This window comes from Octopus bimaculoides, chromosome 20 (assembly GCF_046866305.1).
Source record: "Octopus bimaculoides isolate indiv1 chromosome 20, ASM4686630v1, whole genome shotgun sequence".
In the NCBI taxonomy this organism is placed as follows: domain Eukaryota; kingdom Metazoa; phylum Mollusca; class Cephalopoda; order Octopoda; family Octopodidae; genus Octopus; species Octopus bimaculoides.
This window is the reverse complement of record NC_142947.1, coordinates 28,801,269-28,826,257: the sequence shown is the minus strand read 5'-3', so window position 1 is coordinate 28,826,257 and position 24,989 is coordinate 28,801,269. Positions and strand designations below refer to the sequence as shown.

Here is a 24,989-nt window from a genome sequence, read left to right as displayed (position 1 = left end):
TTGGCGATGCCTTCTTCGTAACCTTTGGCCAGGTCATCACGAAGAGCAAATGGGACCGGACGTGCCTTGTGAAAGACTGGTGTTGCGTCCGATTTGAACTTCACTTCCAGTTCAAAGTTCTTGAGACATCCCAATTCTTGCTTGAAAAGATCTGGAAATTCATCACACATGTTGTGACAATCTTGCTGCAGGGAAACATAGGGCTCACTTGAGGTCTTTGGATACCTCACTTCAGCCCCTTCCCTCTTGGTTTGGCTGTCTATGCTTTTCAAACCTAGAGCAGTGTCCACGGAAATTCCCAGAGTCTGGATAGCATTCTGACCCAGCAAATTAAGATCAGAGATCTTGGTGACTATGTAAGGTATAAGATCTTGCTTACCAGTTGTTGGATCCTTGGTTTGGCCCATGAAAGTTCCCAGAACAGGCAGGTCGTGCTTGCTGGCAGATTCATAGCGATGCTTGACATCTTGCAGCTTTGGTCTTCCAAGTTGTTTCCAGACTGACAAGGAAACAAAATTGCCTGTAGTGGCAGTGTCCAATTCCATTGTGAACAGTCTGTTCTGAATTGTTATTGGCACAATTAAACTATGAGCATCCTGGGAAACTTCGCCTAGGATCGCCTTGACTAGCTCAGCTTTTGTGATTCTTTTCACGGGAGTTTGTGAGTAGCCATTGCGTTGCTGATGTTGTTTTTTCCTACACACCGCTTGCAAATGTCCCTTTTTGTCACAAAAATGACATTTGGTTTCCTTGAAAGGACAGTCTGTCGCTTTGTGGGCCTTTCCACATCGGTAGCATTTCTCCTGGTCTGTGGAATAAGACTGCTGATGGTTCTTTTGAGGACTCTTATTCTTGTTCTGTTGGACCTTGTAGATCTGCTTGGTTTTGGAACCGTAAACAGTTTCTTTTGCAACCTTTGCTGCGTCTTCAGTCTCGATGGCAACTTGGACAGCACGGGCAAAATCTAGTTCTGTGTCTTTTATCTTAAAAAGCGCCTTCAGAACCGCTTCATTGTTAACCGAACATATGAATCTCTGTCTCAAAGCTTCATCCTGTGGGTTGGTGATCGACGGAAAATCAGAGGTAGCTGCATCCTGACGTATATGTGCTGCCAGCTCCTGGAGAGTTTCGCCTGGCTTCCGCTGCATATCACTCCAAAGCTTGAAACGCTCTCTCACAATGAAAAGTTTTGGGTCGAACTGTTCTTTCATGAAGTCAACGATTTCGTCCATTGTCAAGTTGTTGATATCTTTAGGCGGATTTTATTGGGTAGCCTGATTAGCAAGTTGCTTGTAAACAGTGGCGGTCTGATTGGTCAGGAACACTTGTGCCATGCGTTGTTCAGGTACAGCATTAGCAGCCACAAATGTACGGAATCTTGACCAGTAATCAGGCCATAGTTCTGTCGCTGAATCAAATGCAGCAAATGGTGGAATCGACACTGTTGTCGAAGCAGCTGAAAAATAGCCACTAGAATCGCCTTCAACTTGTCGAGCACCAAACAGTTTTAACAGAGTGTCCATATCTCTCTGATGTTGTTGCATTTGCTTTTCCATTTGTTCCCTAAACAATTTAATAAGTTCTACTGTCTGTTTTTCAGCCATTGTTATTACGATGAATAATTTTATGGTAAAGTAAGCATGTAATCCTATCGGTGACGCCAATAAACTCTGTTGTATTCCTCTCGGGAGATTCGCAGAGAAAAGACAATGAGTTGTACAATTTAATTATTACATTTATTATTCAATTACATACAAAGAACGCACTCACCGAAAGTTCGATGCTAATAAACAAAAGTCATGTCCGCCATATATATCAATGACATTTTACTACCACAGTCATTCAAAACAACAACAATGAAACAATGAACTCAGACGAACCACATTGACACACGAGACGTCAGACGAACAACTGATCCAACAGTCCCTATAACAATAATAATAATAATGATTTCTTTTATTTGCTACCAAGGTGAAGGATGAGAGGGACAATACAAAGACAGACATAAAGTGTGGAGGTTTACATATAATGAAATGATTAAAACAAAAAGAGGAACGTATACATGGTATACAATAAAACAAAGAATGGAAGTGTACATCATATCAATAAATTTACTCAAGGACAGCACCTCTCTCTCCACCCTCACTTTCCTGAAAAAGTCACTGAGGGCTCTGCTAAAGAGAAATGTCACTGTCCTCATTCCTTTCAGCTTTGTCCACCAGACAACCTCTTTTACCATTGCCAGATAAAGGAAAACTGCCTTGCCTGCCTGATTAAAGGAGGGTGGTGGGGCAATCATGTCTATGGACTTGTCTGAGAGATGGATTCATCCCACTTGTAGCAGCAGCTGTTCGACAGGACTCATGAGTAAGTAATGCTCAGACACTGAATGAGTGTGCAGAATGGTTTCATCGCTCTGCATGCAACTTGGACAAGCCCATCTGACAGCACATTCATACTTGTAGAGTTTATCTCGAACCAGTAGTACCCCCCCCCACACACACACCTGCCCCAGGCCAAGGACACCTGGAAATTATCCATAATAGTCCCCAACCAGAAAGTCCTCTGGAACAGATTAACCAGGTCCTTTTTATCAATATCAAGGGTCTCCCTGAGGATATCATTGCACTTCCCCACCACTAAAAGTGGGACATCCACTGATCCGATTGTCTGACTGGTGGAGGACTGTGAGTGTCTGATAACATTCTACGTACCAAATGCCCATTCTCAGTCTATCCTGCATCTAGAACTGCCGCTCCATCAAAAAGACAAGCTGCAGAAAGATGTGCCTCACAAATGGAGCCCACACACATTCACTGCCTAGAAATTGTGGTAGGTGGTACAAACAGAGCATGTGTCTGTGCATCAGAAATCACAGCATGCCTAAGCCACCAAACAGAGGGTTCTTGCAGCAGACTAACTGCTTAACAATTTAAACATATCCCTTCCACAAAAAAATGAACAAGAGACTCTCCAGCAGTAACTGGGGCAAGGTATGATGGTCAAGTGATAGCTTCCTCTCTGTCCATTTTTAGGTAAGACTGGTCACTCTGTTTGTCAATTCATCTCAGTTTTGTATGTGTGCCTAGAGTTGAATTGTTGGTGTAATCATAATCTTCAGTTGATCTGATGAGCTAGCTTTCTTTATCTGTATGTACAGTTGTATTGTATAATGCATAGCATACATATTAGTGCAGACATAATTATTATACCCTGAAATTATTGTTTATTACATGAAGAAGGCTGCAAAATGGCCATGATCCTAAGGATGACAAGTGGTTAAATAAATATACTCTCATCTCATACCTCCTGACTTTTAATGGCTTATATGTGTGTGTGTGTGTGTGTGTGTGTGTGTGTGTGTGTGTGTGTAAGAGAGAGAGAGAGAAATTCTGATAAGCACAAGTTTATGTCTTTTGTTTATCATAATTTCTCCTACATTTGCTCTGTATATCATAAGCAGAAGCAGGCTGGATGATGATGCATGTACACACAAGATATTGTATACATCTATATATATATATATAAATGTGTGTGTGTACAGACAAATACATATATATATAATTACACATACACCAATATATACACATGAACAAGAACCTCTTGAAATATACTGATCAGTAATATACCCTAAATACACACACTCACTCACATAATTCTACTCCACTCTCCATCTATTCACCCTGTCAATCCTAATCTATTCCACAATAGAAGAAATGCTTAGTGATATTTCTTCTGACTCTTTACATTCTGAATTCAAATTTCAAATTCTGCCAAGATCAATTTTGCCTTTTATCCTTTCTGGATCAATAAAATGAGGACCAGATGAGTACTTGAGTTGATGTAATCAATTATACCCACTCCTTCCCCCCAAATCTCAGGCCTTGTGTCTAGTGGAAAAGGAATTATCATTGCTTTATCACGCAGTGTAGATGGAAAATGAACCAGAGTATTTAGGCATCCATCATGTCACAACAAGAACCTCAAATAGATAATACTTTCCTTAAAATGTGTGCTGTTCCTAACAACGCAAATTTTTGTATGACACCAATCTTGCATAGTATTCCCAAATGCTTTAAGAAGTCTTAGTTTCAGTGGGATTGACCCTAATACTCCAAATGCAAATGGCATTACTTTTATGTTACTATCTTGCATTCCAAACAATCTTGCCATCTCCACTTTCAAGTCAGAGCACTTGGTGGTTTTTTCAACTTCTTTACTCACAATATTCATGTCATTTGGTATGGCTATGGCAAGACCTGATAGTATTTGTCTTATTCAATATGACAATGTCCTATTGGCAATGCTCAGTTACTCTACCATTCACAAAACTATAATCCCGGAATAGTGTTGCTTTCTCTTCCTCCTGCATTACTTTACAGTCCAATTCTCTATTACTTCATGTTGGTATTTATGGCATAAAAGGCAATGAAGGTACAAACATGGTAGTATCTATATTCTTTTTGTGTGAGGTTCTTACATCTACTTACCAAGTGGGTTACATTTCCCACATTTTTTTCATGGAGTCTGCATTTCTGGGTGTCTGAAGTTTTGTAGGTGTTATACTTCACTGAATTATTAGCAATAGCTTGGTCTCATGTTGAAATTACAGGGCTTTCAGTGGTATGCTTCAAGTCACCTTGTTTAAGCCATGTCCATAATGTTGTATTCTTCATATCCTGTGTATTTCTTTGAAACTGATCATGCATTCTCATTTCCAGATCTTCCTTTCTCTTCAACTTTTCTTTACCAAACATTTCATTTGTATTTATACCCATATCTTTTGCTGCATATTGGAACAACTTTTCATCACTGTTTACCAAATATTCTGTAAGCATTCTCCTTTCACTCCTTATACAACAATCTACATTGATGAGACCTCTATCACCATTTTTTCTCTACATCTACAGTCTAATTATATTAGCTTTAGGGCGTAATGCTCCATACGACTTTCAATTGAACTTCGATATTTCTTCTCTAGTCCACCTGATGATGGACGTACTATATCTAACCACTGCAACTGCCCTGATATTTATTGTAGTGACGAGACTTTTAGTTGTGCTGTTATCTTATTTTATTTCATTTTGTGTGTGTGTATATATATATGCATGTGTCTGTGTATTCATTTGTGTGTATATTGCTTATATGTGTCTTGTTTATAGCTATATATTCTTTTATTCTTTTACTTGGAGCACCGCCTTTAGTCGGACAAATTGACTCCAGGACTTATTCTTTGTAAGCCTAGTATTTATACTATCGGTCTTTTTTGCTGAACCGCTAAGTTACGGGGATGTAAACACACTAACATTGGTTGTCAAGTGATGGTGGGGGAACAAACAGACACACAAATAGCATTATCTACCCCTTTACCTCCTCCTCCCCCTCCACCACCCCTACACCTTGCTCATCGTAATTTTCACAGTCATCTCTTTCTTCTTCTTCTACCTCCTCCTCTGCTACACTTAGATTCCCTGTCTACCACCTCTTCCACCCTCCCCCTCACAACCCCAAACTAGCTCGACTCAAACAATCCATACTTAACATATTAGATAAACGCCCTTCCCCATCATGCAACCTTACTAAATCCCAATTCCTGACCTTGCAAAACTTAAGAAACAAAAACCTCATCTACCTACCTTCAGACAAAGGGAAAGAATTCTGCATTATAGACAAACCCACCTACAACAAACTAGCTATCGAACACCTCAGTGACACCACACTATATGAAAAGGTTTACAACATCACTCCTCACCAACTGGAGTCCACCATCAACACCAGCTGGACCAACATCTGTCACCAAAGGAATCTCTCTACGAAGACTAGACTGAACTACACATCTAAAAACACCACCCTTCCACCATTTAATAAAAACCCCAAAACGCGGACCTAAGCTTAAAATCAGACCCATAGTATCAGGAATTAATGGTGCATTCTTATAAGATTTCTTCGCTCCTCTCTAAACTTCTCAAGCTCTTACTACATGCATTCCCTGGACATGTCTGCAGCTCCCATGAAATCTTCACAAGACTCAAAGATATCAACCCCTCCATACTTAAAACTAACAAACACCCTTTTAGTTTAGACGTGGTTTCCCCTCTTCACCTCTGTACCTGCTCTCCCGGCTGTTGATATCCTCATAGACCACATCACATCCTTATCTCCCCCACCTCATCTCTCCCTCCCTCCCTATCTCTGCCTTCATTTTCTCTCACCTCCCCATCCATCAACTTCCAACTCTTCAACCCCACACCCTCAGACATATGAGAGTAGCTAACCACTATAGTTGGTAACACCTACTTCCAATATAATGGTGTGATTTACAAACAGACTTCCGGCCTATCCATGGGATGTAGCCTTTCAGGCCTGCTGGCCATCACGTACATGGATGAGCTAGAATGCACAGCACTCAACAACTGCCACTCATGCATCTTCTTCTCCAGATACATTGATGACATCCTTATCATCACATCCTCCAGGGATGAGGCCATTAACATACACAGGACCTTCAATAACACCAACATAAACATCAAATTCGAGATTGAACATCCAGACGAATCTGGAACTCTCTCTGTACTCACTTTCAACTCAAGATCACAGAGGAAGGCTCCATATTTACCAAATTTTACAGAAAAGCCACTGATAGAAAACTTTCAGTCCACTACCAATCAGCCTTATCCGCCAGGGCCAAAGCCACATATGTGAGAAACGAGATTGCACGTATAAACAATTGCAGCAACGTAACTGACAAAGCCGTCAATACCAAACAGTTCCTTAGAGACATAACCTTGAATGGCTACCCACCATCTTTAGTTAAACAATGGCACCTAAAGAACATCAAAGTCAATAAACCCCGGAAGAACCATCATACTCCCAAGTCTGGTACATGCTTCCTAAAGCTACCACACTTTGATGACAGCGATACAACACGCAGTCTGCAGGGAAGGACTCGACATACAGATAGTGCACACCAGCCCTTCCCTGAGAAAAGCTCTGTCCAAGAACAACACCTCTCACTTCTCCAAGGCCATCAATGGCCCTGAATTGTGCCAGAGGACCTATGTTGTATATGAGATCATCTGTGGCAAATGTGATGCATCCTACATAGGAAGCACAAGAAAACTGCATATACACATTAAGGAACATGTGCAGGCAGACATTTCCGTGAAGAAACATCTACGGAAATGCCAGACACAGGAATTCACAACGCACACCAAGGCAATACAACGGAACAGGGGCAACCTTAGAATCTCTGAGGCTATTCTCATACACCAAAAGAAACCTAAGATCAACAACAGAAAAGAGTTACAGGAAGCTAGCTGGTTGCTATAGCAACACCTTTCCACACATGTCCACTCCACACATGCTCACACACACACATTGGCAACATTCGTCTAGTTCTTGAAAATGGGGTCATAACCCTGAAATATTGAATACAAAGTAAGTCTACATTAATTCATATATTTGTTTCCTCGTGATTTACCTTGCATTTACTTCGCATTGTTTTGGCCTTACCCACAATCCTTTTATACAATATATTCTGCACAAATGCTTCCTAGTAATTATTCCATTATAATATATACGTTTACGAAATCCATATATATACATACATATGGGTACAGGACGTCACCGACGGTGCAAATAACATGAAATACATAAACAAATGAGTTAAATACGTAAACAACGAGAGAAAAATAGAAAATGGGATACGTAAACACAGAGAAAGGACCCTTCATCAGTCGTCGGCTGTCTATCTACTCTTCATTTCAAGCATTGAACATTATGAGTCTTCAAAGACAGTTGCTCCCATAAATTCTAAAATAAAATTTAGGATTTATGGAGGGTCAAAGTTGGGAACAAAAACATGACAGTGAAGCATACAAGAAAACTGAATGAAGACAAACATGGAGGGTCGTTAGACCAGAATGAGAGGAAAATAGTGAATGCTGGGAGAAACATTTTTTTGGAAAGAGAAAAAGACGGAAGAGCGAGAGAGAAAAAAACACATCTGCTCTTTTGAATGTCCGTGCAGGAAAAGAAACATGGTCATGTGAAGAAAAGAAAGATGGACGATGGTCACGTGTGAGCAACGAGAGAATGAGAGAGAGAAAAAGAGAAAGAGGGGGAGTGAGAGAGAGGCTGATAGAATACAGTAAAGGAGGGAGTGAGAGAAAAAGGGAATTAGAGAAGGATGGAGGAAGAAAGCAGTACGACAAGCTTCTTTCAGATTCCGTCTACCAAATCCCCTCACAAGGCTTTGGTTGGCCAGAGGCTATAGTAGAAGACACATGCCCAAGGTTCCACGCAGTGGGACTAGCACATCCCCCCAAAAAAAAAACCCACTTTTTGACGTACACAATATTTTAATCATTTAGAAATATTTTTAACAGAATGTGATTTCAAAAATGTAAGTTGTTTGTGCAGTAAGTATTTATATTTTAGCTTTCTTTAAACAGACAATATTTTAATGTTCTTTTTTTAATTATTTTCAAGTGAATGGAGATCATTTGCTTATCATCCAGAGTTCGTCAATTTCTGTAAAATTTTTTATTCATTTACTTTTGTTTTAAAGTGAAAGAGAGAAGAAAGTGAAAGATGTATTTATGTATATATGAAATGGACATGAGTGTGAAAGAGAATGAGAGAGAGAGGGTGAAGGGGTGTGTTGTCATGTATACATACATCAATACATATGCATACATCTTTTTGGTATGTACGTGCATGTGCGTGTGAAAGAGAGTGAGTGAACATGTGTGTTCTCATGTATGTGTAAGTGAACTCTCTCTCTCACACACACACACACAGACACATCCATTTCATATAAACGTTCATACATGTTTCACTTTCTCCTCTCTTTCACTTTAAAACAAAAGTAAATAAATAAAATTTTTTTACAGAAATTAACAAACAAAACCAGCTGATCTGGATGACAGTTCTGAGAGTCAAAGCAAAAGATCACCCCAAGGGAATACCATTACAAAAAATTTTTCAAGTGCATTCAATGTATTTCAGCTCCAAAGATTTGGCTGCTATTTCTAGCACACCCTGCTACCACGTAACAGCTATTTGTAATAAAGGACCCAGAATACCTGTTACAGGGCATGCAAGAAATAACAGCCAAATCTTTCCTTTTCTGGGAAAAGGAGCCATTTACGTGTGATTTCAATGTCACATTCATTGAAAGCATGCAAAATAACCTGAAAAAGATAAAAAACCCACAAAACAAAATTCCGTTGCTGGGAAACTCAGACTTTCCAGGTGACCCAACGGGTCATGGCGAGTCGCCTCCCTATAACAGTGGAGTACTCACAGTATATTGTTACTGTTATGTAAGCCTATCTCTGATATTAGACATGGAGTTAGAAAAGTGCAATAGGTCCACTGACACGACTAAAAATTCATATCCATTGCTTGCTGGATGATTATATCATTGATTACATAACACAGCACCTCCAGTAGATACTGTACATTATTTTTTTCCTATTGTATCTCTACAGAATAATTTTGTCAGTCACTTAGTCCTAGCAGGGTAGATCAGTTTATTAATGTCCAATAGCATGAGATGTCCTACCTCAGTTTGATATTTTCCATTAGAAATAATTCCATAAGTATGAAGAAATTATGAAGAAACTGCTAAGATTTTATATAAAACATTATAAGTGCCAATTTGAATTAGGAAAAATATATGGTTTGCAACCCATCAGTGGTTTGTTGCTGCTGTTTTTCTATCTCAATTTCCAGCTTATCATCATCATCGTTTAACGTCCGCTTTCCATGCTAGCATGGGTTGGACGATTTGACTGAGGACTGGTGAAACCGGATGGCAACACCAGGCTCCAGTCTAATTTGGCAGAGTTTCTACAGCTGGATGCCCTTCCTAACGCCAACCACTCAGAGAGTGTAGTGGGTGCTTTTACGTGTCACCCGCACGAAAACGGCCACGCTCGAAATGGTGTCTTTTATGTGCCACCCGCACAAGCCAGTCCAGGGGCACTGGCAACGATCTCGCTCGAAAATCCTACGGGAGCCAGTCAGGCGGTACTGGCAACGGCCACGCTCAAAATGGTGCATCTCATGTGCCACCCGCACAAGAACCAGTCCAGGGGCACTGGCAACGATCTTACTTGGCTTGCCGGGTCTTCTCACGCACAGCACATTTCCAAAGGTCTCGGTCAGTAGTCATCGCCTCGGTGAGGCCCAATGTACGAAGGTCTTGCCTCACCACCTCAGCCCAGGTCTTCCTGGGCCTACCTCTTCCACGGGTTCCCTCAACTGTTAGGGTGTGGCACTTTTTCACGCAGCTATCCTCATCCATTCTCACCACGTGTCCATACCAGCGCAATCGTCTCTCTTGCACACCACAACTGATGCTTCTAATGTTCAGCTTTTCTCTCAAGATACTTACACTCTGACGGGTATTCACATTGACATTACACATCCAACGGAGCATACTGGCTTCATTCCTTGCGAGCTTACGTATGTCCTCAGCAGTTACAGCCCATGTTTCACTGCCATGTAGCATGGCTGTTCGTACGCATGCGTCATACAGTCTGCCTTTTACTCTGAGTGAGAGTCCCTTTGTCGCCAGCAGGAGTAAGAGCTCTCTAAACTTTGCCCAGGCTATTCTTATTCTAGCAGCTACACTTTCAGCACACCCACCCCCACTACTAACTTGGTCGCCCAGATAGCGGAAGCTATCGACTACCTCTAGTTTTTCACCCTGGAATGAGATAGAAGTTGTTTCCTGTTTGTTTACAGTCTTTATTGCACCTGAACATCTGCCACAAACTTGCTAGTTAACCTGCCTTTGATGTTGCTGCACCTCTTATGTGTCCATAGCTTGCACCGGGTACATCTTATAGAGTTACTACCTATTCCTTTTCTACATACTGAGCAGGGCCATCTACCTGAAGGGGTTTGTGTTTTATCTACCTTCCTACTTATTAGGATTTTGGTTTTAGCTAGGTTGACTCTAAGGCCCTTCAATTCTAGACCTTGCTTCCACACCTGAAACTTCTCCTCTAGTTCTGATAGTGACTCCGCAATTAGGGCAAGGTCATCAGCATAGAGGAGCTCTCAGGGGCAACCTGTCTTGAACTCCTCTGTGATTGCCTGGAGGACTATGATAAATAAGAGGGGGCTGAGGACGGAACCTTGGTGGACCCCTACCTCTACCCGGAATTCATTGCTGTACTCATTTCCAACCCTCACCTTACTGGCAGCATCTCTGTACATGGCTCGCACAGCTCTCACTAACCATTCTTCTATCCCAAGTTTCCTCATTGACCACCCGATAAGGGATCGGGGACCCTGTCAAAGGCTTTCTCCATGTCAACGAAAGCCAGGTACAGAGGTTTATCCTTAGCTAGGTATTTCTCCTGCAACTGTCTCACTAGAAATAAGGCATCAGTAGTGCTTTTACCTGGCACGAACCCAAACTGCATCTCATCTAAATTGATTCGCTCCCTAATTAGTTGGGCTATGACCCTCTCTGTAACTTTCATAACCTGATCTAACAGCTTGATGCCTCTGTAATTATTTGTATCTAAAGCGTCACCTTTACCTTTGTAGCAGTTGACTATGATGCTGCTACACCAGTCATTGGGTATGACTCCTTCGTGTATCACCTGGTTCGTAATACGGGTGACTAGGCTATAGCCAACACTGCCAGATATTTTGAGCATCTCTGCGGTGGTTCCTGATGGGCCAGGGGCTTTCCCGGTCTTCATACTCTTAATTGCTTTATCTACCCTGGTACTATCAACTCGGATAGCTGGTCCCTCTATTGGGTCGACATACGGCAGGCTCTCTTTCTCCCATTCATTCTCTTTATTAAGCCATCTATCGTAGTGGCATCTCCAGACCTCTTTCTTTGCATCCTCATTTAGTGCAAGCGTACCATCATCCATGCGAACACATTTCTCTCCTACAACATCACAGCGCAGAACATTGGCAAATCTTTCCTTATCTGCTTCCCCTCTGGCTAAATAAACCTGTCGCCTAGCCTCCCTTCTGGCACATTGGTACAATTCCCTGCTACCACCGTTCTTCCAGTCCTTCCAAGCCTGTTTCTTTTGTCTGATAGCCCTGTCTACCTCCTTGTTCCACCACCACGTTACTCTGGGTCGGGAGGGGACCTTACACCGCCCACAAATCTGGTCGGTGGCTTTCAACAGGTTGTCCCGCAGAAATCTCCAATTGTCTTCCACGTTGTATGATGCTATATCCCCTTCTATTTCGTTAAATGCTTCAAGTAACTTGTCTCTAAGTCTCTGTCTGTTTGCAGGGTCTTTAAGCTTCCACACCCTTCTCCTCCAAGCCTGTCTAATTCTGGGCACCCATTTTGCCTTGATCCCAAAGTCGCTAACTACTAATCTATGTTGTGGGGTACATTCTTCGCCAGGGTAGGTTTTGGCATTTATAAGCCGCCCTCTTTCCCTATTTCTGGCGAGGATGTAGTCGATTTGGCTAGAGTGTCTGCCGGAGCGGTAGGTGACTAGGTGACTGGCAGGTTTCCTGAAGTTGGTATTGCAGACCATAAGATCGGTTGCATCACAGAACTCCAGCAGTCTGGTTCCCTCCTCGTTGCGGGAACCGAAGCCATAGCCTCCATGTATGCCATAGAAGCCTCCAGCACGACGTCCGACATGACCGTTGAAGTCTCCAGCCACAAAGAGAAGGTCCCTGTCACTCGTCGACGAGGTAGTTTGCAAGAGGGTGTCATAGAATTGGTCTTTCAGACCATCTGGTAGCCCTGGTTGAGGTGCATAGGCTGAGATGACAGTAGCTAATCTATGATGAAGCACTAGTCTGATCTTAAGTACTCTGTCACTTACTCTAACGACCTCGATTACCTTATCCACCCATTTCTCTGCTAGAAGTATTCCTACGCCCCCGACCCTGTCAGTGTTCCCTGCCCAGAAAATCTTGTACCTGTGTTCTTTGCCTGTGAGGAACCTCGCAGAACCTCCTCACCATCTTACTTCCTGGATGCAGCACATATCTACGCGTCTCCGTTCAAGCATCTCAACAATTTCACCAGATCTACCTTTCAGCGTGCCGACGTTGAGAGTGCCAATCCTAACAGTATGGGTGTTGGGGGTGTGGGCCTGTTTGATTTATATTAAAATATAAACAGTTAATAAATGTAAGTCTGTTTCTTATGTATTAATTATCAAAAACAACACTACAAATAACTTGTTAAAAATGAAAGTGTATGTTGAACAATGTAGTCATGGATATGCAGAAAAAAAAAAAAGAGAAAAAAAAAGAAAATCAGGATGGCTACACCAGTCAGAAATAACCTTAGGTTAAACAACAAAACAATAATGTGTCATTTTATATTACAGTTTATTGCATGATCTATGTTTCTTATATGTTGAACTTCACAGTAACTATATCACTTCTTCATCTGAAATCAAAGAAGAGATTAGTTTAGTGACAAACAAAAAGGTAGATCTTTTTTCTAGCCAAGGAAAACAACTTTGTTAAGAAAAATATAATTTTAAACTTAATTTATAATTGTTTATAAAACCTCAGTGAATCAAAGATGTGGTTCAGTTTGGCTTCTGAGAAGGAAAAACAAAAAACAAAAAAAACAAACAAACCAGAAACAACAATAGAGATAAACATTATATTGCTCTATTGGTATATCCAGAAAAAATCCAACTTCAAATGAACTTTTCCCTATTATTAAGAAACAATACAAAAACTAAAAGTACCACCCCACTTACAGAGGTATGAGTACAGGAGACTTTAATGAAAAGTTTAAATCTCTCAGTCCCTAGAAATATCAGTCTCACAATTCTTGATGATCTTTCATTGCAGACAAGAACACACACATATATTACCTAAACAGCATGACAAAGATTAATTTGTTAATTCCCAACAACGCTAAAGTACGATCTGTGCTGAGTAGCTGCACACACCCATGTGCTGATGCTTCATATACAAACCTCTTGGACCAAATCCAGATTCAATCATCAACTGGCTCCACCTACTGACTTGTCAATGCAGTATTCTTCGACTCTTCTTTAACTGCTACAATGGCCTCAACACCTTTCAGCAGGCTAGCCATACACCCTCACTAAACAAGCCCACCTGTCTCTCTTCTTTAAGTACTCTTACTGTGTTTCACTTTCTTCACTAGTTCTTCATACCCAGGGCTGCAGCTGTTTAAAATATTCTTCCCTACCCAAGATATATCTGTAGGCATTGACCTACAAATATTCAAGTTGAATAATCACTGTCATAAGTCTAAAAAGACTTGCAAAAGTCATGAGTACTTCCCCACTTCCTTCACTAACTTATAAAAAATTCAACTCAGCCTTTAGAGTATTGCAGAATAAAGATCAAATAACAGTGGGCTGAATCACATTTGCAGAACAATAATTCTTCAGTCAATGATTTATACATGCACAAACATATGTTTAAGAATAAATTTAGATACATACCATGGCCATTACACATTTATGAAGAGATCTGAACTCTTTCAAGCAGTCATCTTTTTTCAGATTATTTTTACTTGCAACACATTTCCCATACATCAGTACCTACAACAGTAAGAGAAAGAAGAATTTTCAGTGCTTAACTTAGAAACCTTTGATTTGTTTGTCTCTTCAGTACCTTCCATTTTCATGCATGAAAATGATCAATCGCTTTAGGAAAGGACTTGTTATCTTTTCTAAGCATAATTTATGTCTAAAATGCTATTTGGTTTAATACTACTGGCTGCTCATTGGGTACCTTTAATGGAGTTTGCTCAGCTCTGAGAATTCAGACCAGGCCATTGGCTCCTTTCTTGTCTATGCTTCTTCATTGCATTAACAAGCATAAATGTTTAGGTTATCCTCAAGAGCATTAACAATGTAAGTGAAGTGTAACAGCTACAAGCATAATCCTTTAGCTGTCTTCAGTGATTCACTCTGTTGAGAGCAGTGTTGCCAACTTAAAATCAGAATTTTATGCTAAATTTCAATAGAAAAAATATTTTAAAAAAATGCTAAATATGATTAAAAAAATGAAGTAGTTGTACGCTGTCAACTTAATGTGACAGTCCCCTAACCCTCCTCACAAAACTATCTGACTAACGGGAACGTGAAACTCTGAGTAATAGGTTTTGTGATATTTTTGATGTTTTATAATAAAGCATATTACAAGTCTTGGTTTCAAAGCAACAAAAATATTGAGATTAAAGTGAAATTTAAATGTTGCAGCGAAACCAACTGTTTCTGTTTGTGTGTGTGTGTGTGTGTTCTTGAATGGCTTACAAACATCTATGCTTCAATTGTTTTTGTTAATACCATTATGAAGAAGACAGAATCGAAAAAATTTTGTGCGCTAATTTTTGTTTTTACATCTTCGTTTATAGCATAGATAATTTTTTCGTCTGAAATGCCACCTTCGGCCTCCAGGACGCATTGGTCGGCCCGAGGCTATAATTTAAAATACTCACTGGCGAACAGAGTGGGGAGAGGACCAGGACAATTTACACAATCCGATTTTTTCCCTAAAGAAAATGGATCTTCCCAACCACACGGTTCCAGGTATAGTCCCACTGCATGGCAGCTTGGGCAAACACCGGAGTTTAAAGGTCATGTTGTTGTGCACCTATTACACTATTTTTTATTTTTTTGTTCAGGTCAAACACTGGAGTTTGAAGGTCAAGGTCTGACGATGTGAAGTTTCCGAGTACTCTCCCCACCCCCGTTCGCGAACGCGCATTTTTTTTCATATTCGTTTACAGACGACTCGGAACATTCACGATGTAAATTTTCCGAGTCCTTTCCCCCACCCACCCCGTTGCGATCGCGCATTCTTTTATTTCATATTCGTTTACTACATATTGTTGTACACTTATTACTTTTTTTTTTTGCTCGGGTCAAACCCTTTAGTTTGCGTTTCTTTTACTATTTATTTCCCCCTTAATTTTTATTTACTTTTTTAATCATATCAAACTGAACAATTACCTCCAATTTGATATACTTAATAGCGATCGAAATATAAAAAGCGACACTTTTCTATACTGAATCATAGTTGTTAAATACAAAAGTTTAAAATCTTACATTATTTTCGTGACAACTGCAGGTTGTGTACACATTTGGCATTTTATAAAAAAATATAGGTGATCTTTCCGGACTAGTACCGAAAGATCGCCAAAATATATATTATGATAGACATATAATAGGCATTTTTCTTTCTTTTAAAAACAATTTTGTTTGTTTTTTGTTACCTCGGCACTGCAGCGTGTAAGGCCATTGGTAAATCTCGCAACACGATGTTCTAACTGTTCAATCGTCATTATGGAATAAATCCTTTCTTCTTTTGTCACAACAGGAGTATAATATAGAATCGGGGAGCCTTTCCAATTTAGTCATTAACGAATGTTAAGCCTCCATAACAAATGCATAGTTTCGGATATATACCTCTTTTGAATTTCGTTTCTACGCGTGTCGTTTATAATACTTTTCTAATATTTAGGTCATGACAACATTAGAAGGGAAGTTACTCTAAGTCATTTCCTTCCAAATTATGACAAATTAGAAAGTAGAAAAGGTTTGAAGGTGGTGGGTGACTTCAATACGAAATAATGCTGATGCGCTTGCTATGTTTTGTTAACCTAGAAAACCATGTGGTTTTAGATTGTTTGATATGATTTCTAGCAAGCTGGCAAGAAAATGGGTAGTTTATTGTTCAAATATTGTTATCAAGCAATAAGATACCACTACGTAACTTACCGCTGTTTGATGTGTATACACGGCTATTAAATATATATAAAAAAAAAGAAAAATCAAGAACGAGCACCTGTGTTCGCTCCTGTTGCTAAGGACGCATCTCCTATAGAGCATTGTGCAATAGATAAACTAAGTAGTATTTCAGAAGATAATTTGGACTGAGTTCAAAAATACGAATATACATTGAGTTATAGGCCTCCCCATATCAAAGAATGGCAGTTGTTCCACTTCGGAATGTACCAGCAGAACTGAAACAATATTTGGTACATCATAGAATTCCAGACATATGTGAGGTATAAACTATAACTTATTCTCATATTAGTATTACTTTAGTGTCCCATCTAGACTAAGTAGTATTTAGAATGCCTGCTATGCACACACACTAAGAATTTCGTACGAATAATTTTGTTGCTTACCCATGTTTATCGATTATCTGCTAATCATTCGTTTCGGGAGAAAACCAAATTTGTTTACTATTCTATATTTTTTGAGATGAGGAATTACGTACATTATTTACAATGGACAGATAGGTGTCCTCATCTTGTTTGTTGTCATCACGTAGATAACAACAAACAAGATAAGGACACCTATCGTCGTCCATTGTAAATAATGTACAAATATGTCTGGGACGCTATCTCTTTTGACTTCAGGAAAATATTTAGTTTCAGTATTGAAATCTCTTTGTAAACATATATACTCGAAGTATACTTAAGATAGGTTTCAACTATTATTGACTGAATAGCACTACGTAGCAGTGTAGGGAGGGGTCATTTATGTCATACTTTGGAATATCATTGCCCACTTGAGTCGAGATTTGTTGAATGCCGAAATATATTCCTGTCTCGATGGTTTGTCTGATATCTTCTGGAGGAATTTGTTCAGGTATTGTTTGAATGTTATCATCCATAATTTTTTTTCCGGTCAATGCTGAGTAAAGCAGAACCAGTTGAGGTTAAGAAAGAAACAAAAACCAATTGTGTCGCAATGTGATGTGAATTCAATTTCTGCATGGGACAAGTAACACGATGCAGGTTGGGCTAGTTTTAGGTGACCTATGAACTGATACTGACATTGTTTAGACAGTGAAATATTTTTCACATTGTACAAACGCTGGAGTGCTCAAGGCAGCATTGGAGAAACAATACTTGAACTTTTAGAGGTGATTTCAATCGTCAAGGCCTGTCACACTACTAATTTATTTATTTGGGATTGACTTCTGGGGTGCTTCAATTTTTATAATCTTTTGTTTTGTATAGGAAAACCACAATAGGCTGTAGTATTTATGACAAGATCTAGCAAACCTAGATATGGTATTCTCTTGAATAAAAAGTCCCTATCTTTTCTAAAGGTGAGGAGAGGTGGAGCAAGAAAGATTGGAACCGTTGTGGTGTCAGAAAATAGAATTCAGAAGTTGGAAATGAGTTTGTCTTTCAATGAAAGGGTAGATGGCTGGAAGGTGGGAGTTGAATACAGTCTGTAGGTGTGCTTAAAGAGGGTAGGAGAGTAGTGGCATAGTTGAATGCAGTGGTGTACAGGTTCTACAATCAATCGAGAGTTCCCCGGATTCAGGAAGAATTGTTACATTTTTTTACATTGTGATTTAAAATCTGAATCAATGTTGCAGAGCTGGCAAAAGCAAAGGAATTGAGAAAATGATATAGATTTAGTGTATTTGGGATGAGAGGGAGAGTAGTGCAAGTAGTTGTGGGAGTCTGTCGGCTTGTAGTGGATGGAGATAGTCTGGTGAATATTGTTAGTAGTGATGGAGATGAATAATCTTGGGTAAGACATTAAACTGGTGAGGTTTGGAAGTGTACAAGACTAAGTGAATAAACTATAAAGAAACCTACAGAACGCAACAAGAAACCAGTACTATGTGTTTCTCAAAGAAAATCATGAATCTTCAGGCATTGGTATTGAGATTCATGATTGCTGACACATGAAACAGGAATGGTACTTGAAAAGAAAGATATACACATTTACACACATGTATATCTGTATATATTTATATACAGATATTTATGTAAACACATACACACACATATAATATATGTACTTGTGTATGTGTGGTGTGTCGTGCATGTGTGTGTATGTATGTGTGCTTATTTGGTTAAGTCATGTTTTCTCCCCCCCCCCCACACACACAAGCACACACATACACAGGTCCAAACTTTCTTGCTATATGTAATTCTTTTTGTCACCAAAAAGACTACAAGAAACTTCAAGTAGCAAGGGTTTGAAGGATAAACTTTAAATGAAAAGTAAACTTTGATACTGACTCATATACACACTTATAGAAAAGAAAGTGAGAGAGGTGGGGTGTTAGAACTTAAAGCTATGTTAGAATTACCAAATGCTTATATGTTTGGCAAAACATCAAACTCTCAACTGAGATATTTCTTTTTGTGTGTGATTGTAAAAGAAAAAGAGTGAGAGTATGTTTGTGTGTAGAATTGTGTTGATTAGGTAGAAAAACTGAAAATTATTAAATGTTTCTAGATTATCCATAATGTTTGACCCCCCCACCCCCTTTTAAATTATATTTGTTGGTCTGAATATACAATTACCTTTTGAAGCTTCCATTAGAGCTATTTGCCTTCAGTTATGCTCAATAGCCACAATTCCCACCTTGGTCAATACTTTGGAGGGAAATGAGTTCTTCCAGGCTGACATTACTCTAATCTGATTCATTACAGAGAGAAGCCATTAGGAATAAGTGAACATTCTACAAAAGTAATGGAATATTCAAATTTAATTAAATGAGGAATGGGAATAATTGAATGAACTTGATGTGGTTAATGTTGAATTACAGTCAGATTGCAGCTGAAGGGGAAAGCACTATTTGTGAAGTATGACTGGATAAAGTGTTTGATATACAAAAGAGATGGAGTGAAACCTAGTGGTGATACCAGTAGGATGTGAGAGAAGAGAACTGTTGAAATTAAAAAGTGATTGTGGAGAGATAACAATAATTGACTATACAAAATTTTTCTATTTTGTCTCCTACATTTGAAAAAAGTAGACCTTTTCTAATATTGTTAATAGAATAAAGCTATAAAAATTGTACAGTACAATTGGAGTATAGATTTGAGATAGTGTAGAAAGCAGACAGACTATAACAGAACTTAATTAACAACAGCAATCAAAGCAACTTTACATAAATGTGCTTATAAGAAGGTACATAGATATTTTCATATTTTCATAATGTAATGCAGAATGTGTTATTAAAAATGAATATGTCTGTATTTGTAAAGTGAAAATGTTTTCAAGCAGACAATGGGTAGCAGGCAATATCAAGGTAGAAGTTAAGTGCTAGTAAGAGAGAGTGAAAAGAGACAGCTTGCATGTGGCTACCAATGATTGTTGTAAGAATGAAAAATTGCGTGTTCTTTTTAAATAGCCAAATAAAAAAAGGTTCACAAACTATTTATTCTGAGTTGATAAAATTCCTAATACATGTAACAATGATAAAACTTAAATATTTTCTGCATAAGAGCCTCTCTTTATGATCTACAAGTAAAAGTAGCTATATCTCCCTCAAATATCACCCTACTGTTTTAGGAAAATAAAGGACATATTGAACAATATAGTTCAGTGTTCTCTTAAAAAAGTAGGATTGCCATGTCTGAAATAGTTTTGATCAAGACCTACTCAATCAGGATTGACATGGAACTAAGTAACAACAGGATAAAGCAGCTTAGGAGGCTCTTTATTTTGTTTTTAATCTGTCAACCAGTTTAACTGCACTACCTGATCCTTTGAAAGAGTCAACCATGTTGAAAGACTGATAATAATCTATTAGTCATGTTTTCTTTCTTTTTATTTATTTATTTATTTGCTCCACTAACCTCAGAAGTCCTTCAAAAAAGCTATGGACTCTGGCTAAGCCAGTATTTCAAATGTATTTCCTTATTTTAGTGACTACAGAAATCTTTAGCTGGATGTGACCTGAAAACTCATAGAAATGTAATTAAATATTCAATACTTTCCTTCTACTCTTAGCGATTTTATGAAGTAGTTTGTTAACTTCTAATTAAATATTTTGAATATAATCCCTTTACACCCAGCCAATAAACCTTTTGCCTCATACTAAAGATTTTACGTATAATCTTAAAAATATACAAGATCTAATTAAATAACTGATATATTTCAGGCATTGATGACTGCTTTAGCAATGATGTGCCCAGAAGATCCTTACCTGTTCATTATCAACAAACTTTTGCATATCAAAGAACAAGGACTTCAATCTGTTCGTTGGTAAGATTAAACATCATGTTACCCTTTTCAAATATTTGTACTTAGCTGAATCAACTAATATCTCTCAATGTCTTTTACACATTGTGCTGCAAGAAGCTTCCTTCTCCAAACCCTCTGTTTTTACCTTTTGATATTTGAAGTTAATCTAGTACCCATTTTGAACATTATAACCTGGACTTTGAATGTTTTAGCAGGAAGCCTTTTTGGACCAAGTCTCTAGTCTGTGGATAACTTGTGAGTTGTGGTTTTCTGCTCACTTTTCCACTGCCAATTTCAAAGCAACTGCAAAATTTAGTGACGCAACTACAGAAAACAAATATTTCTATTGGAATTTTTAACTACTTGGTTCATAGATCAAGAAAAGTGTTTATTTCTTAGGCTTTTCTTTCAAATAATTAATAAATTCTTAAGAGATGTTACAGCTTCTAAGAGACATTAAGATTGACTAGCTAAGATAATTTCTCTCTCTCTCTCTCTCTCTCTCTCACATTTCTTTTTTTTTATGCTATTAGATTAAAAAGAGGCTTTTTCTAGGGTGGTTGGAGCACATGCAATTATGCAATTAACCCTTTTAATACTGAGTTACCTGAGATCAGATTTCATGTGTAAATTATTGGGAAGAGAAAAATCATTAGTTGAGATGGAGTTCCAGAAGGGTACAGTTTTGGAGAATTAGAATTAGCCAATTTTTGAAATGTTTAAAAGTGAAATGATAATTGCCAACCACAAATTTGGAAGTTAATTTTTTAAATCTTTTTGTTTTGGCAGGGACATGTTTCTTGATGAGACTATTAAATCCAGGAGGGCGTTGTATAAATGCAGATTTGAATTTTCTTTTGAAGAGGATGAAGATGAAAATGTATGAGATAATATCTCTGTTTATCACTATACTCTCTCTCTGTATATATATATATATCCCTCCATCTATCCATCTCCCCCCCCCCCCAATTATTCCTGGGAAGGTAGTGGGAGTACAGTTGTCAGATAGCTCCTCCATAAGGGCCTAAACAACCGTCATTGAAAAGATTATTATTATTATATAAAGAAAAGATTATATTTTCTGGCTGGATTCCTAAATGCCATCAACTGACATTATTGATATTATCCAACCATCTCATTCTTGGTCTACCCCGAAGCCTCCTGCTGGTTTGCTTGGCTTGTGATTTTCTCCTGTGACATTCTAATCACATGTCTGTAGTACCAGAGCTATGACCTCTCAATGCAGAGAAGTAGCAGCTTGATCTGGAGAGCCTCCATTATCTCCAAGTTGCACACCTTGTTGAGTAATGTTACTCCAGAGATCCCTCAGTGGAACCCCATTTCAGCCACTTATATTTGTGATTGTACTCTTTTGGTCATTATCCAACACTCATGACCATAGGTGGGGAGAGGCATGGACACCAAATTGAAGATAGCAAGTTTGGCTTTTTTTACAAATATCTTCTCTTCTGAAGATAAATATTGAAGCTAGTGCATTACTTTACCAGCACCTACAATTCTATAGTTCAGCTTCCTACCTCTTTTCACTCATGAATATGGTCCTAAGATACTTAAATTTCTCCACTTGCCTCAGTGATGTTCCACTAACTTGCAGAGTGCAATGGGAAGACTTTCTTGAGATTATCAATGTTTCAGTGTTTGCAGCACTAATTCTCATCCCATCTTTGCATCCCAGCTGCAAAACTGTTCATTGCATACTGGAGTTCATTTTTTGCCAAGCCAAGTAACATCATGTAGTCTGAAAATATCAGCTCACTGCTCTTACACCCACTTCCACAATTACTGCACATGTCAATTGTTTTGTTTAGCTTTGTATTTTGTTTTGTTTTGTTTGTTTGCATGCATTCCTGCATGTCTGTTTGTGTTTGCAATTTTCCATTAAATTATACTGGGAATCAAAATAGTCTATATTAAATATCTATTAAAATTGCTCCAGAAGACTGGCTTAATATTTCATGCACTTGTTGCAATCATCAAAGGAGAAAAGAAAATTAGTGACGTCTTATTAAGTAGGAAGGCAGACAAGTCACAAATCCCTTCAGGTAGATGGCCCTGCTTGATCTGTAGAAAAGATGTAGATAGAAACTCCATAAGATGTACCCAGTATAAGCTATGGACACATAAGAGGTGCAGCAACTGGGAAGATAGTTTTTGTGTGTGGCAAATGTACAGGGGCAATAAACACTGAAAATGTGCAGAATACAGCTTCTGTCACATGTCAGGGGCAAAAACTAGTAAATTAAATGTGAGGACTAACCTAACAATACTAATAAACCTGCCAATTGCTGGCAAACTACGACACAACCCTTCTTAGCCTTCACAGGTCCAGACACATTCATGTAGAAATGAAACAACCATGAAACAGCCTTCCCACCAATTCCAGTGGATTCCAAAATTTTAGAGCTGCAACCATAAATGTGAGCACAATGAGAGGTAGATCTAATAAGACTGTGGAAATGCTAGAGAAAAGAGAAGTGGATGTATGCTGTGCACAAGATCTTCAACTAAATACCCCATGGGCAAAACACAGAAGTACAAATTTTTCTGGATAAATAATAATGCCAGCAATGATGAGGGCTGATATACTGTTATCTGAGAAATGGATAGATAAAGTAATTGAGGTAATCAGGGTATGCAATAGGATCATTGAGATGAGACTAACTGTAGGCATAAGCAACTCAACAGCGACTCTCAGCATATGCCCCACAGATGGGATTAACAGAAGTACAGAAAGATTACTTCTATGAGACCCTCTTGCAGGTTACCTTAATGACAACTGACAACAACTTCATTATTGTGGATGGCGACTGCATCAGTCATGTCAGCCAACAAGCCAATGGCTTTCATGATATATATGGAGGCTATGGATATGGTGAGAGAAATGAGGAGGATATAAGACTTCTAGAGTTCTAGGATGCAAATGATCTAACAATTTGCAATACACACTTTAGGAAATCAGCCAACCACCTCATCACCTACCAATCTGGCAAATACACACAAACCAGATAGAGTAAGTTCTCATTAGGAAAAAAGACGAGCTATGGTGAATACCAAAATCTTTTCTGGCAAAGACTGCATTGCATGACACACTGAACCCAACATCACCATCAACGGGCAATGACTGAACGCAGTGGACAAGTTCACCTACCTTGGCAGCACATTCTCTAGAAATGTTGGCGTTAATGACAAAATCACTGCCAGACTCGCCAAGGCAAGCGCTGCTTTCAGCAGGCTACACAAGACTGTCTGGAACAGGAGGGGGATCACCATCATGACAAAGATCAAGGTGTACTGGGCTGTTGTTCTCACAACGCTGCTTTACGGCTGTGAGTCCTGGATGGTCTACCAGCATTATGCCAGGAAGCTGAACCACTTTCATACAATATGCCTCAAGAAACTTCTTGGCATAAAGTGGCAGGACAGGATCCCGGACACCGAGGTACTAATACGTGCTAACCTGCCCAGCATCCATACCATCTTGATGCAGTCTCAGCTTTGCTGGGCAGGACACGTAGCTCGCATGTCAGATGATCAATTACCAAAAAGATTGCTCTTTGATGAACTGCAAAAGGGAAAGCGCTCAGAAGGCGGCCAGAAGAAGCGCTTTAAGGACACACTGAAAGCCTCACTGAAAGCCTTCAACATCGACCATGACACTTGGGAGCAGTCTGCTCTAGACAGAGAAAGGTGGCTAACAACCCTGTAACAGGCACTACCATTCCCTGTCCACGCTGTCAAAGACTCTTTCGGGTGCAGATTGGCCTCACTAGCCATCTGCGGACTCACAAAACAAGCCCACCCACTCACACCCAAGGATGACAAGATGGTCTTCGCCGCATCAACGGACAAACTACAAAACTACATGCATGACACAAATTAGTGGCTAGTGACTTCAAAGTTGGGGCTAGGAAGACACAGAAATCAATGACAACATGGAGAAGAAAGATATAACTAAAAGATCCCATTATTGGGTACAGATTTAGTGAAATTCTAACTGATACA

The 24,989-nt window shown here is 39.1% G+C and overlaps 1 protein-coding gene and 1 long non-coding RNA gene across 16 annotated transcripts in view; one reads left to right on the top strand and one right to left on the bottom strand.

Moving 5' to 3' along the window:
* Positions 1-13,328: 13,328 nt before the first annotated feature.
* Positions 13,329-16,484, bottom strand: LOC106867277 (uncharacterized). The gene is made up of 3 exons (XR_001409118.3): positions 16,229-16,484; positions 14,451-14,549; positions 13,329-13,408 (listed from the first exon to the last, which is right to left on the bottom strand). It is a non-coding gene; the product is annotated as an uncharacterized LOC106867277 (long non-coding RNA).
* Positions 16,485-16,527: 43 nt separating this feature from the next.
* The window catches only part of LOC106867275 (F-box and leucine-rich repeat protein 13), a 148,531-nt gene continuing 140,069 nt past the window's right edge, over positions 16,528-24,989 (top strand). For 6 of the 15 annotated variants that reach the window (XM_089338274.1, XM_014912105.3, XM_014912112.3 and 3 more), the window contains exons 1-3: positions 16,548-17,023; positions 20,884-20,987; positions 21,756-21,846. In XM_089338274.1, the coding sequence (XP_089194400.1) occupies positions 16,943-17,023; positions 20,884-20,987; positions 21,756-21,846 (276 nt within the window). In that variant the 5' untranslated portion in view covers positions 16,548-16,942. Of the gene's footprint in view, positions 17,024-17,413; positions 17,613-20,567; positions 20,697-20,883; positions 20,988-21,755; positions 21,847-24,989 lie in introns of those variants that run through there. The other 9 variants (XM_089338278.1, XM_089338277.1, XM_052975071.2 and 6 more) reach the window with 6 other exon arrangements.